The 18,085-nt window shown below is 39.6% G+C and overlaps 1 protein-coding gene across 1 annotated transcript in view; it reads left to right on the top strand.

The window, feature by feature from the left end:
• Positions 1–18,085, top strand: part of NBAS (neuroblastoma amplified sequence) — a 406,203-nt gene that overhangs the window by 242,725 nt on the left and 145,393 nt on the right. Inside the window, exons 36-38 of the mRNA XM_011942078.1 lie at positions 1,070–1,237; positions 3,527–3,640; positions 3,972–4,095. Coding sequence (XP_011797468.1) covers positions 1,070–1,237; positions 3,527–3,640; positions 3,972–4,095 — 406 coding nt within the window. The remainder of the gene's footprint in view (positions 1–1,069; positions 1,238–3,526; positions 3,641–3,971; positions 4,096–18,085) is intronic.

Below are 18,085 nucleotides of genomic sequence, written 5' to 3'. Positions count from 1 at the left end.
CACACCTGCCATTTCCTTTGCCATGCCGTGTTACATGGTCACAGCTTCTAGGTATAAGGATATGGCCATCACTGGGGACCCATAATTCTACTTACCATATATGGCAACTGTCAAGTTGATCTAGAAGAGTGAGTTCTAAGTATTTGTTATGTGATGATGCCCTGGTAATTATTGATTACATGATTTATTACTTTATTATTATTTAAATTGTGTCTTAATGAATAACATGATGTAGACTTAAGTAGCCAAACCAAGCTATTACATTATCCTTCTATGAGTCACAACAAGCTATTGGCATTGATAAACTAAGCCTTAAGTTTTTCTTCTGTTTAACTGAGATTCTTAAGAAAAAAACTAAGTGGAAGTGGATAGACACTAAACTAAGAAGGTATAGAACAAATAATATTTTTCTTTGACTAAATGCAGATATGGTCTTCATCCTTTTGGTTTCAAAGACTGTAATTAATGAATTGACATTTTCTCCCTGTGGAATCTCTCAGATTAGTAAACGGAGAGTGAGAATTTCAGCTGATTGCTTCAGGATTGGCAGGAGGTACCACATAATAAACCCGTCAAACACTATTAATTACCTACTTGTTTGGATGGAAAACACGCCTTTTAATAGTTAAAGGTTGATTGTCTGAATATTCTACTTCTTTCTGGGTCACAGTAGCATTATTCACATGAATAATTTATTTCTTAATTAACCTAAATAATAAATACTTTAAATGTATTGTCAAAGAAACAAATATGAGTATCTCATGGTTTGGATATTAGATTGGTAAAAAATGAAATACCAATTATTTGCTTTATAAATATTTCTGAGGGATTATTTAACTAATGCACTATGCTGTTTTTCTCTTTTCCCAATTTTATTTTTATTTTTTGGCAAATGATTGAGAGAGGAACAATATATTGATAGTACTCTTTTAACATTTATTTTGTAACAAGCGAAGATCAATGGATTTTTAAATTTATCTGTCTTGATTTTTAATATCTGATCATTTTAAGCAGTCACATTATCACTATCTTCCCTGTTCTTATGAGAATGCATTTTTGCCCTTGCTAGGATGAAGTAGGTGTTCCAGGTAGCAATTCAGCTGACCTATTACGCTGGACCACTGCTACCACCATGAAAGTCCTTTCCAACACCACGACCACCACTAAGGCGGTGCTGCAGGCCGTCAGTGATGGGCAATGGTGGAAGAAGTCTTTAACTTACCTTCGACCCCTTCAGGTAAGCAATGCATCTTTCTTTTTAAAATCAATTGCATGGTTTATATAAATTCATTAGCATGTTTCAGTTGTTTTCCCTGTTACATCTTTGTCTTGTCTAGATTGTTAAAACAATCTCTTAAGAAATGTAGGCCTCTCATCAGATAGGGAATGAGTAATCTGTTTTATAGAATGTGATATACTCCCATGGAGTACTTGCAAAGGACACTAATAGAGATTTAGGTAAGGCTTGGTTTATGTATCAGAATTTAGTGAGATGAAAAGAAAAGTTTTATCAATGCTTACTTGCTTTTGCTATACTTCTACAGGCTGGTAGTTGAGGAAGAGTGCTAGGAGACAGATTGGGGGCTCTCAGGAAAGAAAACAGTTGAACAGATTCTTGTTTCCATTCTGGAAGTCAAAGTCAGGGCAGGGAGTAGGGCAACTGAGTTTGCTCTGCATTCTCATACTGCAGTCCTTTAATCTTACACTGGAAAACACAGAGGAAAAACATACAACTATTAGCAGTTCGCCTCAAACAAACACTCCTTGTGCCTCTCATTCATTCATTCAGCAAATACTTATTAGGCATTATTTTCCTGTCAAATACTGTCGTAATTACTGGGAATATGGTGGAGAAACACTTCAGTCTAATTCCCTTCTCCTGTGGAACTTATATGTCAGTGAGGGCGACACAGAAAATACATATTTGTATAACAATGTAATGGCAGGTGATACCAAGCATGACAAAGATTACATAAGCAAGGTAGGTAGATCCTGAGGAGTGAAGTTCTGATTGAGATGGAGAAGTTAGGATTTTCAGAAAAGGAGTCACTTTGAGCAGAAATATGATTGAACCAAGGAGAACAAATACAAACCCTAGCTTCCCCGTACTGGGGCAGCATGCTTGACATCTGCATAGAACATAAAAGGGGCCAGTGTGGTCTGAGCTGAGTGAACAATGGGGAGAATGGTAGGAGATGAGATCAGAAGGTGGTGAGGAGGCCCATCATTGAAAGCCTCATGTAGACTGTGATAACAACTATAGAGTTTGTTTTAAGTAAGATGGAAAGCTTTTGGAGAATTTCGGCAACGCTGTTGTATGATCCAACTTTACTTTTTCTATGCTCATTTAAGTGCTGTAGAAAGAGAAGAAAAGAGACCATGAGATCAGTCCTCCTGATGAGAGAAGTGGGTAGTTTGAACCAGGGTAGTGACAAAGACAGTGATAAGAGGTTGGTTTGGGGATGTATTTTTTAGACCTGCTGGTGGTCTGGATGTGGAAGAAAGAGGAGACCTGCGGACAGTGGTCCCTACAGTTGGATAAGTGAAGATGCCATTTACTGAGACACTATTAAATCTCAGCTGTAATTTTTATCATTTGCAGCGGCAGCTTCTTCATTTCCCTAGACTATGTATGCTTGGTATAAAGTAACCACAATAAACCTTGGAGGAATGGGTGAATTCCTTTTACTTGCCTTTCCCAGTAAGGAGCTTTACAATCTATTTGGAGAGAGCAAAACATAAAGATAATTATCTATAATCTAGGCATACTAAAGTTCTTGCTAATCTGCAGTGCTGGTAACAAGTCTTAAAGCCATGTGTGGGTGGTAGTTGTGAAGGAGATGAGGATCATGAAAGGGACACAGTCATATCATCTTGCATCCATCTGGCAAGGATTCAGCAGGTAAGGTCTGAACTGGGCCTGGAAGGAAAGTTAGGATCTAACCAGGCAGTTGGCAGGGCAGGACCCTCACAGTGGGAGAACGACATAGAAGCGGATAGGATGCATAAAGTGGGCAGTTTGGTTGAGGTGGAAAGTTAGCCTTTAATATTAGCTAACATTTAAAAACCTCAAATGATATTCCACGTAGTTTGGTTGTTAGGCTGTTGGTTGTTTGCCTCGTTCAGAGCTACTAAAGGATTTTTAAGCAGAGCAGCAACACGGACAAGATGATGTTTTCGAGTGGTTATTCTGACTGTAGTGTAGAAAACTCACCATGTGAACAACATTGACTACTTCAGTGTTTCTAATTCATTGATGTCAAAGTGACCGGGAAAAGAAAAAGGCACTGCAGGGTGGGGCTGATGTACTGCTCTTAGCATGTAGTAGTTACCCTTTATTCTCTGCTGGCTATCTGTGACTCTGGCTCTCTTTTTAGGTCATGGGAAGCGCAGGAGGCATTGATCAGTTTCTCCTGAAATCAGCCTTTTCTTCCTCCCTCTCTCCCTTCTTTCCTTGCTTTTACTTCTTCTACCTCCTTGTCTTCTCTTTCTTTTTATCCGTTATTCTTTACTTTTTTCTTTTTAGGGGCAAAAATGTGGTGGTGCATATCAAATTGGAACTACAGCCAATGAAGATCTAGAGAAACAAGGGTGTCATCTTTTTTATGAATCTGTCATTTCAAATCCTTTTGTCACTGAGGTAAGGACAGTGTGTCTAAGAACATAGATACAACTGTCATGCTGTTGTAGACAATAGAAACAAAAACTAAAATTTTTCTGAAAATGGGCTTTTTATCTTGGTTCTTACTCATGTTAATCATTGGTTTTTACATGTGTTTTTGGTATATATTATGACACATTATGAGATTAAAATCTGTTTAAAAATGTTTCATAAAAAATATGCTTTAGTTTCTGAGCAGTTATTATTCAGGTCACCAGAAAGCATAACATCCTACAATTGTGTTTTCTAAGCATGTATTTGTAGGACAAAAGGCACCCTATTGCATAGTGAAACTGCTTCTTTTGTCCAGTCTGAAGGAACCTATGACACTTATCAGCTTGTTCCGGTGGAAAGCTTTGCGGAAGTATTGCTGAGAACTGGAAAACTGGCAGAGGCTAAAAATAAAGGAGAAGAAGTATTTCCAACAACTGAAGGTAAGAGAGAAGGTTCTAGTTCCTTGACAGTGTGTAACTCTAGGTGTACATTGTTAACCAAGAATGTACGAATGAACAAGAGTTTGGAAAAGACATTTTTCAGTAATTTTGAATTGCATAACTTGACACTATCATTGATTCATTCATCCATTTTGTTTAAAACATTTCTTGAGAACCTACTGTTTCCAGGATTTGTAGTTATATTGAGGATTTAAAGGGATGAATATTATTCCTATCTTTAACTGGCTAGTTATGTAAAGTGATTCTCATAGTGAATGGAAAAAATGCTCAATAAAATTTATTTCCTGATTTTATGCTTAATAGAATGTAGATCGTATTTGATCTTCAGAATTTTCTGCTTGGTGGAATATCTTTCCATGTGGAAATTTTTGAAAAGAATTAAATGCATGCAAGTTTACCAAAGACAGCTTACAATTGATACCTTTTTTCCCTTTAGCCTCCTTCTTTTTAAGGTTCTAGGATGGTTTCTTTGACTGTGCCTTTTCAGTTCCCCCGCTCTCTGCTCTGCCATCCTTAGAGAATATCTCATAATGCAAAGGCTGCTGGAACTTCAGCTATCTTGTCTATATTTCAGATATCAGTGAGGAGGAAAAGGGTGACGGAAAAACAGTTTTCTTGAAAGTCCTATCCACAACTTGCACTTATTATTTTATTACTTATTAGTACTTTTTATTGTATTACTGGCCACCTCTTACTGCCAGTAAGCCTGGGCAGTGCTGTCTGTTAACTGAGCACTTTGCTATATAAAGTAAAATTCGGAAAAATGCATACAGGGAACAGAACTGCTAATTCCCCCCAAAAGCTGATACTGTAGTTTATTTTTAGATGTTTTTTTCTATCACTACTCACATGCTGCTGGGGCGAGGAGAGGCAAATACCACTTCCCTATCCACTGTGAGGGTCCCTTGAACACCAGAGGTTTTTACTACGTTTACCATATTTCTTCGATTCTGAGATGCATGTTTTTCTATCTGTCCTTCTGTTATCAGGGCATGTATCACAGTTATGGATATATTTATGTTTCTTTTCTTCTCCAAAAAGCTATTATTAAATTTATGGCACATCTTACAGTTGAAATTGAGTATATATGAAAAGTATAGTCATGTTTGTCTTTCCCTGTTTAATTATTCTTTATTACTTCTTGCTTTTCTTTTTATTGTCTTACATCAGTTGGCCCATGGATTAAATATGATTGGTTATCAAGGTAGTTTGTACAGATAGAATCTGAGACCTTAAGAAAGTACTAGGTTGGATGCGGACCTGTTATTTGGCATAATAATGGACTGAAGTAATAACCAGAACATTCGCAAACATTGGTTTATACGATATTTTTATTATTTAGTCTGTTAAGTGTGAGCATACCTTATTTTATTGTTCTGTGCTGTATTGCAGTTCGCAGATACAGTGCTTTTTTAAAAATTGAAAGTTGATGGCAACGCTATGTCAAGCAAGTCTATCAGAACTATTTTTTCAACACTGTATGCTCATTTCATATCTGTGTCACATTTTGATAATTCTCACAGTATTTCAAACTTTTTCATGATTATTGTATCTGTTACAGTGATTTGTGATTACTGATCTTTGATGTTCCTCTTGTAATTGTTTTAGGGCACCATGAACTGCACCAGTGTAAGATGTAAACTTAATTGATAAATGTGTGTCTTTTGACTGCTCCACTGACCAGCCATTTTCCATCTCTCTCCCTCTTCTCGGGTCTCTCTGTTCTCTGAGTCACAACAGTATTGAAATGAGGCAAGTTAATAACCTATAATGGCCTACAAATGTTCAAGTGAAAGGAAGAGTTGCACATTTCTAAATTAAAAGCTAAAAATGATGAAGCTTAGTGAGGAAGCTCTGTTGAAAGCTGAGAAAGACTGAAAGCTAGGCATCTTGCACCAAATAGTTAGCCAAGTTGTGAATGCAGAGGAAAAGTTCTTGAAGGAAGTTAAAAGTGCTGCTCCAGTGAACACACAGATTATAAGAAAGCAAAACAACTTTATTGCTGATGTGGAGAGAGTTTTAGTGGCCTGGATAGAAGATCAGACCAGCCATAACATTCTCTTAAGCCAACGTGTAATCCAGAACAGGTGCCCTTTACTGCCTTTAATTCTGTGAAGCCTGAGAGAGGTACGGAAGCTACAGAAGAAAAGTATGAAGCTAGCAGAGGTTGGTTCATTTTGAGAAATTGCCACAGTCACCACAACCCTCAGCAACCACACTCCTGATCAGTCAGCAGCCATCAACATTGAAACTCTTCACTGCAAAAAGATTAGGACTTACTCAATGCTCAGATGATGATTAGCATTTTTTAGCAATAAAGTATTTTTCAATTAAGGTATATGCATGATTTTCGAGAAATAATGTTATTGCCTGCTGATTAGACTGCAGTATAGTGTAAACACAACTTTGATATGCACTGAGAAACCAAATAATTTGTGTGATACAATTTATTGCAATATTCACTTTATTGCAGTAGTCTGGAATAAAACTCACAGTATCTCTGAGGTATGCTTGTACATGTATGTGAATTTGAATACATCTCATGTAAAAGGTGTGGTTTACAAAAAGGCAAAATAATGGAAGCACATGGTTAAGGGTCTTAAAGACGGCTGCTTTCTTGGAGTAGACCCGCTTAAACTGATTGCTCAGTGTATTAAGTCTGCTGATCTTTTTGAGTGCTGTTTTTGAAGAAATGTTGAGTGTGTAAGCAATTAGGCCCTTGAAAGGTGCATATTTCTGGGTTAGTCGGCCTCCTCTTTTCATAGAATCCTTTCAGTGCTCAGCTGTCTTTATGGTAGTTGATAACTAAATGATGAGACATCAAAATGATCTTGAGAAGTAAAGCAAATAGTGAGGTTTTCTTGTGGAGCTTTATGGAGTGGGGGAAACATACTTGAAGATGATCAGAGATCTCTTCCAGTTTCCTTTCTAACCATGTGGACATTATTCACTGGAGGAGAGGTCCTCGAGCGACCTGTGTGCTAGGCCCTGTCCTAGGAACTTACAATATAAAGTTGGAGACATTGTCCCTGTCTTCGACGGGCTTGTAAAAGAGTTGGGGAGACAGACAGATGTGTGTGTGATAGGCGCTATGACAGGCAAACCCAGAGGCATTGGGATGGTAGAGGTGGCAGCTGAGGGAGAAGGTGTTGTGAAGAGGCTTTCTGAAGCAGCTGATATTTGACTTGGACTTGAAAGGATGAATAAGGGAGGAAATGGATAGAGAGGTGGGTTTGGGGCAAGAAGAAATGGGATATTTTGGGAAGATGGAATAAAATTCATAGAGGCAGAGAAGATTTAAAACTTTATGATTTTTCAGGGATCTGTAAGCTATTCCAATACCTGGAGAGGAAGGGTGTGTGTGGCCAGCCAGTGGAGAGATGAAGCCATAGTAGGCTGAGAAGAAATGCAAGGCTTTGTGAGTGAATTTAAATGTTTTGAAGGAACCCTCTATCAAAAGCTGTAGGGATTTTAAGCAGAAGAATATCATTCCGTTCTTCTGTGCTTCCCTTTTCTTATCTATAAAATGGGCATAACAGCCTGAATGTTCTGTCCTGGGCTGTTGCTCTCCAGTGGCACCCTGATGGGCTCCCACATGTGTGCCTTCGCTCAGACTGGTCCCCTGACCTGCATGATTGCCCTTGCTACCACCTTGCCTTGTAGTCGATCCAATTTGGATTTCACAATTTTTTCAAACTTACCTCTGTAGTTCTCCTTCCTGGTTACACTTTAGAATCTCTTAGGAATTTTTTTTTTTGAGACGGAGTCTTGCTCTGTCCCCCAGGCTGGAATGCAGTGGCGGTGATCTCTGCTCACTGCAAGCTCCACCTCCCGGGTTCATGCCATTCTCCTGCCTCAGCCTCCCGAGTAGCTGGGACTACAGGCGTCCGCCACCACGCCCAGCTAATTTTTTTGTATTTTTAGTAGAGATGGGGTTTCACCGTGTTAACCAGGATGGTCTCGATCTCCTGACCTCGTGATCCACCCACCTTGGCCTCCCAAAGTGCTGGGATTACAGGCTTGTGCCACTGCACCTGGCAGGAAATTTTAAGAAATACTGTGGTCTTAGAATCCGTTTTAGATGATTTTTTTCCCCCCAGAAACTCTGGAATTGGGCCAGGTTTTTTTGTTTTGTTTTGTTTGTTTGTTTGTTTTGAGACAGGGTCTTGCCCTGTCGCCCAGGCTGGAGTGCAGTGGCATGATTGTGGCTCACTGCAGTCTTAACCTCTTGTGCACAAGTGACCGTCCCACCACTGCCTCCTGAGTAGCTGAAACTACAGGTGCGCACCACCATGCCAAGCTAGTGTTTGTTGTTGTTAATGTAGAGACCGAGTCTCCTCATGTTGCCCAGGCTGGTCTCAAACTCCTGGGCTCAGGCAATCCTCCCATCTCAGCCTCCTAGACCACACCCGGCTCATACATCAAGTGTTTTCTAGAGAACCTCAGGGGATTCAGTTGTGAAACCATAGTCCAGACTATTTGGAAAGTTTCACTTCAGATATTAGATTCTCCCCAGCCTCGTGTGTCCATTCTTCATACTGAGATTTAACTCTCTGAGCTTCTCACCAGGCAGCACAGAAAAAGCTCCCTATGTCTTTTATGGCTGTGTGTGGTCTCTTCAACTTAAGGTTCAAACTCTGAGTAGCACATCTACTTCTCACTCTTTTATCCTCACAGCTGTGAGGATTTTCTATGTGGTAGGTGCACAATGAATGTCTCCTCACCATGATGAAAGTACAGCGTGTCTATTGGAGTCATTGGGCCAGTGAACTGAGCGTATGCTCTTAGTGTGCCTGCATCCTAGTGTGTGTACTGTTCCTAGTCATGTCTATGGGATTTTAAGGGCCTGCAGTGATTTTTTTGTCTGCCCTGGTGTTTCTTGAGATTATATTTTCTGACAATTAGATTTTAATATTTCACCAGAGAAAGAATCTAAGTCTATTAAGGAATTAAAAATTTCAAATATAATTGAACGATAAAACCATTTCAGAGCACTTATGATTTATATTAAGAAAACGTATTACTATACCATCAATATTAAATATAGAGGTGATTTTAATAATAATAATCTCTTTTATTTACATTTGGGTTTATAATTTATGAAGCATTTTCATATTCCCTATCACATTTTGTATATTTTGATAATGCCAATATATCTGGAACAGTTACCTTTGGCTATTTTATAGTATCAAATATTTGTCAGAAACTCAGCAGAATTGAAGAGTGATGTAGGTTATAAATGACACAGATTAAAAATTGTGGTAAAAAAGTAATTCTTGACTTTAGTTTAGAAGTAGGTCATAATACAAATTAAACTTCCTAACATAATCTGACTTTTTAGAACTTTTTAATAAAGTTGATGAAAAGATTTGTATGGAGACTAAAGAAAATTGGTCATTATTTATTTAGCTAAATGAATGATTTAATGGCTAATGATTTCAAAATCAATAATAAGGGCAACTTTCCTCTGTGAGTTTCATTCTGGAATTAAATTTATCAGAGTGCTTTCCAGAGGCACTTACTTTGCACATAATTAGCCCTTGAAGGCTTAAGCAGTTTTATTTTATTTTTATTTTATTTTATTTTATTATACTTTAAGTTCTAGGGTACATGTGCACAATGTGCAGATTTGATACATAGGTATACGTGTGCCATGTTGGTTTGCTGCACCTATCAACTCGTCATTTACAATAGTTATTCCTCCTAATGCTATCCCTCCCCCAGCCCCCGACCTCCTGACAGGTCCTGTTGTGTGATGTTCCCCACCCTGTGTCCAAGTGTTCTCATTGTTCAGTTCCCACCTATGAGAGAGAACATACGGTGTTTGGTTTTCTGTCCTTGTGATAGTTTGCTGAGAATGATGGCTTCCAGCTTCATCCATGTCCCTGCAAAGGACGTGAACTCATCCTTTTTTATGACTGCATAGTATTCCATGGTATATATGTGTCACATTTTCTTAATCCAGTCTGTCATTGATGGACATTTGGGTTGGTTCCAAGTCTTTGCTATTGTGAATAGTGCTGCAATAAACATATGTGTGCATGTGTCTTTATAGTAGCATGATTTATAATCCTTGGGGTATATACCCAGTAATGGGATCTCTGGGTCAAATGGTATTTTTAGTTCTAGATTCTTGAGGAATCGCCACACTGTCTTTCACAATGGTTGTACTAATTCACACTCCCACCAACAGTGTAAAACTGTTCCTATTTCTCCACATCCTCTCCAACATCTGTTCTTTCCTGACTTTTTAATGATCGCCGTTCTAACTGGTGTGAGATGGTATCTCATTGTGGTTTTGATTTGCATTTCTCTGATGTCCAGTGATGATGAGCATTTTTTCATGTGTCTGTTGGCTGCATAGATGTCTTGTTCTGAGAAGTGTCTGCTCATATCCTTTACCCACTTTTTGACGGGGTTGTTTGCTTTTTTTCTTGTATATTTGTTTAAGTTCTTTGTAGATTGGGCGCATATATATTTAGGATACTTAGCTCTTCTTGTTGAATTGATCCCTTTACCATTATGTAATGGCCTCCTCTGTCTCTTGATCTTTGTTGGTTTAAAGTCTGTTTTGTCAGAGACTAGGATTGCAACCCCTGCTTTTTTGTTTTGCTTTCCATTTGCTTGGTAGATCTTCCTCCATCCCTTTATTTTGAGCCTGTGTGTGTCTCTGCACGTGAGATTGGTCTCCTGAATACAGCACACTGATGGGTCTTGACTCTTTGTCCAATTTGCCAGTCTGTGTCTTTTAATTGGGGTATTTAGCCCATTTATATTTTAGGTTAGTATTGTTATGTGTGAATTTGATCCTGTCATTATGATGTTAGCTGGTTATTTTGCCCATTATTTGATGCAGTTTCTTCATAGCATCAATCTTCTTTTACAATTTGGCATGTTTTTGCAGTGGCTGGTACCAGTTGTTCCTTTCCATGTTTAATGCTCCCCTTAAGATCTCTTGTAAGGCAGCCTTGGTGGTGAGAAAATCTCTCAGCATTTGCTTCTTTGTAAAGAATTTTGTTCTCATTCACTTATGAAGCTTAGTTTGGTTGGATATAAAATTTTGAGTTGAAAATTCTTTTCTTTAAGAATGTTGAATATTAGCCCCCACTCTCTTCTTGCTTGTTGGGTTACTGCCGAGAGATCTGCTGTTAGTCTGATGGGCTTCCCTTTGTGGGTAAACCTAACCTTTCGCTCTGTCTGCCCTTAACATTTTTTCCGTTATTTCAACCTTGGTGAAACTGACAATTATTTGTCTTGGGGTTGCTTTTCTTGAGGAGTATCTTTGTGGTGTTCTGTGTATTTCCTGAATTTGAATGTTGGCCTGCCTTGCTAGGTTGGGTAAGTTCTCCTGGATAATATCCTGAAGAGTGTTTTCCAATTTGGTTCCATTCTCCCCATCACTTTCAGGTACACCAATCAAACTTAGATTTGGTCTTTTCACATAGTCCCATATTTCTTGGAGGCTTTGTTTGTTTCTTTTTACTCTTTTCTCTAACCTGGTCTTCTCGCTTTATTTCGTTAATTTGATCTTCAATCACTGATAGTCTTCCACTTGTTCGAATTGGCTACTAAAGCTTGTGTATGCATGATGAAGTTCTTGTGCCGTGGTTTTCAGCCCCATCAGGTCATTTAAGGTCTTCTCTACACTGTTTATTCTAGTTAGACATTCGTCTAACCTTTTTTCAAGGTTTTTAGCTTCCTTGCGATGGGTTAGAACATCCTCCTTTAGTTTGGACAAGTTTGTTATTACCAACCTTCTGAAGCCTACTTCTGTCCACTTGTCAGAGTCATTCTCCATCCAGCTTTGTTCCATTGCTGGCAAGGAGCTGCGTTCCTTTGGAGTAGTAGCAGTCCTCTGGTTTTGAGAATTTTTAGCTTTTCTGCTCTGGTTTCTCCCCATCTTTGTGGTTTTATCTACTTTTGGTCTTTGATGTTCGTGACCTACAGATGGGATTTTGGTGTGGATGTCCTTTTTGTTGATGTTCATGCTATTCCTTTCTGTTTGTTAATTTTCATTCTAAGAGTCAGGTCCCCCAGCTGCAGGTATGTTGGAGTTTTCTGGAGGTCCACTCCAGACCCTCTTTGCCTGGGTGTCACCAACGGAGGCTACAGAACAGCAAATAATGCAGAACAGCAAATATTACTGCCTGATCCTTCCTCTGGAAGCTTCATCCCAGAGGGGCACCTGCCTGTATGAAGTGTCTGTTGGCCCCTACTGGGAGGTGTCTCCCAGTTAGGCTACATGGGGTCAGGGACCCACTTGAGGAGGCAGTCTGTCCATTCTCAGAGCTCAAACACTGTGCTGGGAGAACCACTGCTTTCTTCAAAGCTGTCAGACAGGGATATTAAAGTCTGTAGAAGTTGTCTGCTGCCTTTTGTTCAGCTATACTCTGCCCACAGAGGTGGAGTCTTTAGAGGCAGTATTCCTTGCTGAGCTGTGGGGGGCTCCTCCCATTTCGAGCTTCTGGGCCACTTTATTTACCCACTCAAGCCTCAACAATGGTGGACACCCCTCCCTCAGCCAGGCTGCCGCCTGGCATTTCAATCTCAGACTGCTGTGCTAGCAGTGAGCAAGGGTCCATGGGCATGGGACCTGCCATGCCAGGCAGGTGAGAGAATCTTCTTGTCTGCCGGTTGCTGTGACCTTGGGAAAAGCGCAGTATTTTCGGCGGGAGTGTCCCATTTTTTTTTCAGGTACAATCTGTCACGGCTTCCCTTGGCTAGGAAAGGGAAATCCCATCACCCCTGCATTTCCCAGGTGAGGCGATGCCCCGCCCTGCTTCATCCCACCCTCCGTGGGCTGCACCCACTGTCCAACCAGTCCCAGTGAGATGAACCAGGTACCTCAGTTGGAAATGCAGAAATCACCTGTCTTCTGCGTCCATCATGCTGGGAGCTGCAGGAGCTGTTCCTATTCGGCCATCTTGGAATGGAGAGTTAAGCATAGAGTTCATCTGATTTTGGCCACATAACTTGCTTAGAGAATGCGTTATATTCAAGGTTTGAGAACTGACATTACAAATTAAATTCATGCACACTGCTAAATGTAGAGCAGGTTTTATTTATTTATTTATTTATTTATTTATTTATTTATTTATTTATTTATTTAATGTTTAATGGCAAAGTCCCTGTAATTCAGTCTCTAGCCAATATTACATGTTGTGCATCCCAGCAAAACTTACTTACCATCTTCTCTAAATATTTTGTCAAATATTGCTTCATATGGTTTGTAGAGTCCAAGGCTAAGAAGCTTCCAGTATGGGTTTTGATTTCTACTTCATTAGAATCTCTGAGTCTGGGTGAGGGCTACTGAGACAGTTTTGATGCCCAGGGGTAGAGTGGAGACTCATGTTCTCCACTGTCCCCATCAGTTCCCTACAATTAATGTTAGTTAGGAGAGCCCTGGGCTAGGCACTTGGGTTATAGAGATTAATGCCTGGAATTATTGTGTAGGAGAAAAAAATTCATGAGATAACTTCAACAACAATTGTGTTAGGGATTCAAGAAGAGAGATTCCTTTGCTTTCCATCTCAAGTCACATGGAGAGCGGTATACTTGATGCTTGGGATTCTTCCAGTCTTGAAGCAGCTGGGAGGCCATGGGTTTAGTGTGGCCAGAAACTCAGCTGCCCGAGTGCAGTGCTGGAGACCAGGCATATATAACTTGTCCAGAAGCGTCTTCTAGGGAACCCCCTTTGGGGAATAAGTAACGGACAGGGAGCTTAAGCATTTGACACGGTTTTCAGGGAGGATTTCTTTCTCTTTTCTTCCCCAGCATTTTTGTTGACAAAATTTAAAATTCACAGTAAAGTTGAAATAATTCTACAGTGAACTCTCGTTCACTCCTGTTCATTCTCCGTTCACTCCCGTACACTCCCATGTACCTTCCAATTAATATTGCCACATTTACTGTACCTATATTTCTCCACCCCTCTGTTCATCAACCAAACCCAACTTCTTTTTTGATGCATTTCAAAGTAAATCACAGACATCAGTAAACTTCACCTCTTGACACTACACTGCATATCTTTAACTAGAGTATTTTTTACCTTTGTATGTTTTAAAATTTACAGTGAATTACAAAAATCTTAGTTGTATAATTGTAGAGATTCTGACAAGTGCAGCACCTGTGTAACTCTCACTCCTGTCAAGATGCAGAACCTTACTGCCACCCTAGAAAGTCTCATCCTCTTCCCAGCACACGCCCAACCCACACTTCCTACAGGGTACCCCATGCTCTGATTTCTTCCCCACTGTAGATTAGTTTTGATTGTTCTAGAATTCATTAAATGCACTCATATAGTATTATTTTGTATAGCACTTAAAGCGAAAGTTTTTGAGATTCATCTATGTTGCATCCATCAGTAGGTTTGTGTTTTTGTTTTAAAGTATTGAGTAGTAGTTCATTGTATGCATGTAAAACTGTTCATCCACACTCCTGTTAAAGGATACCTGAGGTCTTTCAGCTTATGGTGTTGTTTTTTAAAAAGCTGCTGTGAACTCTCATACAAGTGTTTTTGTGGACATGTGTCTTCATTTCTCTTAGGTAAATTTTAATGGTAGAATTGCTGTGTCAAATATTATGGGTTTATTTAGTTTTATAAGGGACCACCAGAATCTCTTACTTTCAGCTGTTGTGGATTTTCTGGGCTGTAGTTTTTCAAGACTGCAGGTTTTCTGTCTGAGTTTTGCCTGCCCAACATGTCACGGGCAGTAGCTTGCTCTCAGGATTGAAGCTGTAAAGATGGGAAACTCACTATTCATTCTTTCAAATGGCAGCCATCCTCCAGTTTCTATTTGCTTTAGGTACCTATCCAGTGACTTTTAATACTTGTTTGTTATTGTTGTTGTTGTTTGTTTGTTTTGTGTTGGAGTCTCTCTTTGTTGCCCAGGCCGGAGTGCAGTGGTGTAATCTTGGTGCACTGCAGTCTCTGCCTCCCAGGTTCAAGCAAATCTCATGCCTCAGCCTCCCGAGTAGCTGGAACTACAGGTACATGCCATCATGTCCAGATAGGTTTTTTTTGTATTTTTAATAGTGTTGGGGTTTCACCATCTAGGCTTGGCCAGGCTGGTCTCAAACTCCTGGCTTCAAGTGATCCACCCATCTCGGCCTCCCAAAGTGCTGGGATTACAGGAATGAGCCACCAGGAATGAGCCACCAGGCCTGGCCTTTTAATACTTGAGTTCACAGTTTTAATCTGTAGGAGGGCTGTCTGGATAATATAACCCAATCACTGAAGAATTTAAATAGAATTACTATTGTGGATTTCACTGGAGTTCACCAGGTGATGTGTGGTTAAAATCTGAGTCACAGTTTCCCAGAAAGGGTAATAGAAAGCCAGAGAGCCTTTTGCTTAGGATTAATTCTGAGGAGTCAACTCATGAATGAAGTCTTTAACTGGTTGAGAGAATTTTGCTCATTCTGCAGCTGGCTGTGGTGGTTGAAATAGATGTGAAGAAGTCCCTAGTGAGTTAGACCTCATCGATGTTCGGGTGAGTGAGCTGTGCAAGCTCAGCAGCATTTCTGGAGGAGATGCTGAAATGAGGAGATGCTTAAAGTGAGAATTTAAAAACCACATGGCAGTAGCAATGAAAATTGCAGTTGTGTGTATTGTTCGACCTAGTAGCTCTACTTATAGGAATTTATCCTAAGAATATCTTCATTCACATTCTTAAAATGGCGTATGTTAATTGTTTGTCATAGCGTAACCTTGTCAATAGCCTGATAGGTACTGATCGAGAAAGATATGATCTTATTTTGGATCTTCTGTTTCCTGTCTTTACAGATGAACTGCCTTTCTGAGTTTGGCAGAGATACATAAGCTTTCAAGCCTGTGTAAAAACAAGATAATACTGTCTCCTTGCAGGATTTTTGAGACACTTAGAGCTAAGTAATGTAAAACACCTACTTCATGTTTGACTCACTCAGAGCATATATTTTTTAAATTATAGGTATTTGTGTTTTAGATCAATTATATTATTTTTGTTATACAAAGCAATGGCATGAGCACAGGCAGAGAGTTTGGATAACAGACTGATTTGGTTGACATACAGGGTGGGTTTAATGGCAAATTAAAACCACAAATTAAGGTTGGCCCATATTTATGGAGACTTTAAATGCTCAATAGGAAATGTTAACTTTCGTTTTTTAGGGAATGGGAAACTAAGGAAGATTCTTTCTCTAAGCTAGAGAATGACACAAATTACTCAATGCTTGAGTAAAATTAATATGAAACTGCTATTTTAAGAAAGTGCTGGAAGGAGAAAGACTGATGGCATCAGGTAGAACAGCATTGGGGGGCTGTTGAAAGGGTCTAATTTTTCAACAATTAAAGCCTAGAGTTTGTGGCAGTGAAAATAGAAAGTATGTGTGAGAGAGTTCTTTCAAAATTATTCAGTTGGATTTGATGAGGAACCAAGTGCTGGCAGCAGAGGAGAGGATGAAGTCCAAGATGACTCTGTGGTATTAAGTTCAGTTTATTGGGAAAATAAGGTACTATTTTAGAAATATGAAAGATATTGGGTAAAGAATGATTAATTTGAGGTAGCATTTGAATGGCAGTGTCCAACAAGGAGTTGATAAGGCCGGTCTTGTGAGATGGTTCAAACCTGAATAGTGGGAAAATAGACCAGGGTACCAGTTGAATTTAAGAATAGAATTGAGACTGGGCATGGTAGCTCATGCCCGTAATCCCAGCACTTTGAGAATTTGAGGCAAGAGGATCACTTGAGGCCATCAGTTGAAGACCAGCTTCGGCAACATGAACATTTTTTTGGTCTCTACAAAAAAATTTTAAAGAAATAGTCTGGTGTGGTGGCACATGCCTGTCATTCTAGCTACATGGGAGGCTGAGGCTGGAGGTTCACTTGAGCCCAGATTTTGAGGCTTTAGTGAGCCAAGATTGTCCCATTCCACTGCAGCCTGGGCAATAGACTGAGACCCCATCTTTTTAAAAAGGAAAGAAAAAAAAAGAATGTAGTGGAATTCTCTAGTTGGGGATGTAAGGTGGGATTAAGAGACAGTGTTGGACTGACCTAACTGATTACTCACATTGAGCGATCAAGGATGAAGATCTGGTGACACACATAGAGGAGGATCATCTGAGGAACAGGTACAAGAGAACTCAGTGTCTTTGAAGCCGAAGGCAGGCCTATCTGGGAGTGCCTAGTGCTACAGTGAGATTTAAAAGAGAAAAGACGTTGGGTTTGGTGACCTTTGGAGATCGTATTAGTTGGGACCCAGGGATGGAGGTACTTGAGGAAAAAGTGATTGTCAAGGTAATGGGTGCAGTGGGGCAGACCACTCATTGGTAAGGTTAGCAGTGAAAAGAAGGGGGACTGTGGAGGTTGTCAGAGTGGAGAGTTATCAAGGGGAGAATTCTTTTCTAACACTGTGGTGATTTGTTTGTGTGTTGGCACTAGGGAAATAAAAAAGTTGCTGTGACTCTAAATCCTCTCTTGTAAGTTGAGGAAAACATCTAACTTCTTCCATAGAGAGGTTGTGAAGGGGAACTAATTCAAACGATTGCTGAGTGCTCATTGAGAAGCAGCTAAGCCACAGGAAATAAGGTAACAGATGTGTATCAGCTCATCAGGTGTGACTATATAAGTCTGCTCTTGCTTCTTGGTGAAATTAGTATTTATGCTTAAATGCAATCGTTAATTCATTAATAATTATGATTTATATAAAATGGAAATAACTCTCTGTTGCACTGTGGTTGTTATTGGAAGAACCTTTTATCAATCATTTTTAGGGGGAAATGAAAACATGTTATAACTGAAGAAAAGAATTTGTTTACTCAAGCCTGTGATTTATAGAGGGATGGAGGGAGCCTACTGGGTACTTTCTGTGTGCTAGAGTGATGCTCTGCACTTTGCATACTTTACTTCATTTAATCCTCATTTACATTGGAAGCAAATATGCTTCAGACCCCAAATGCAAAATACTCTGAAAACCAGAAAGATTTTTA

This window comes from Colobus angolensis, unplaced genomic scaffold (genome assembly GCF_000951035.1).
Source record: "Colobus angolensis palliatus isolate OR3802 unplaced genomic scaffold, Cang.pa_1.0 Scaffold205, whole genome shotgun sequence".
Taxonomy (NCBI): Eukaryota; Metazoa; Chordata; class Mammalia; order Primates; family Cercopithecidae; genus Colobus; species Colobus angolensis.
This window is presented reverse-complemented; position numbering and strand designations above follow the sequence as displayed.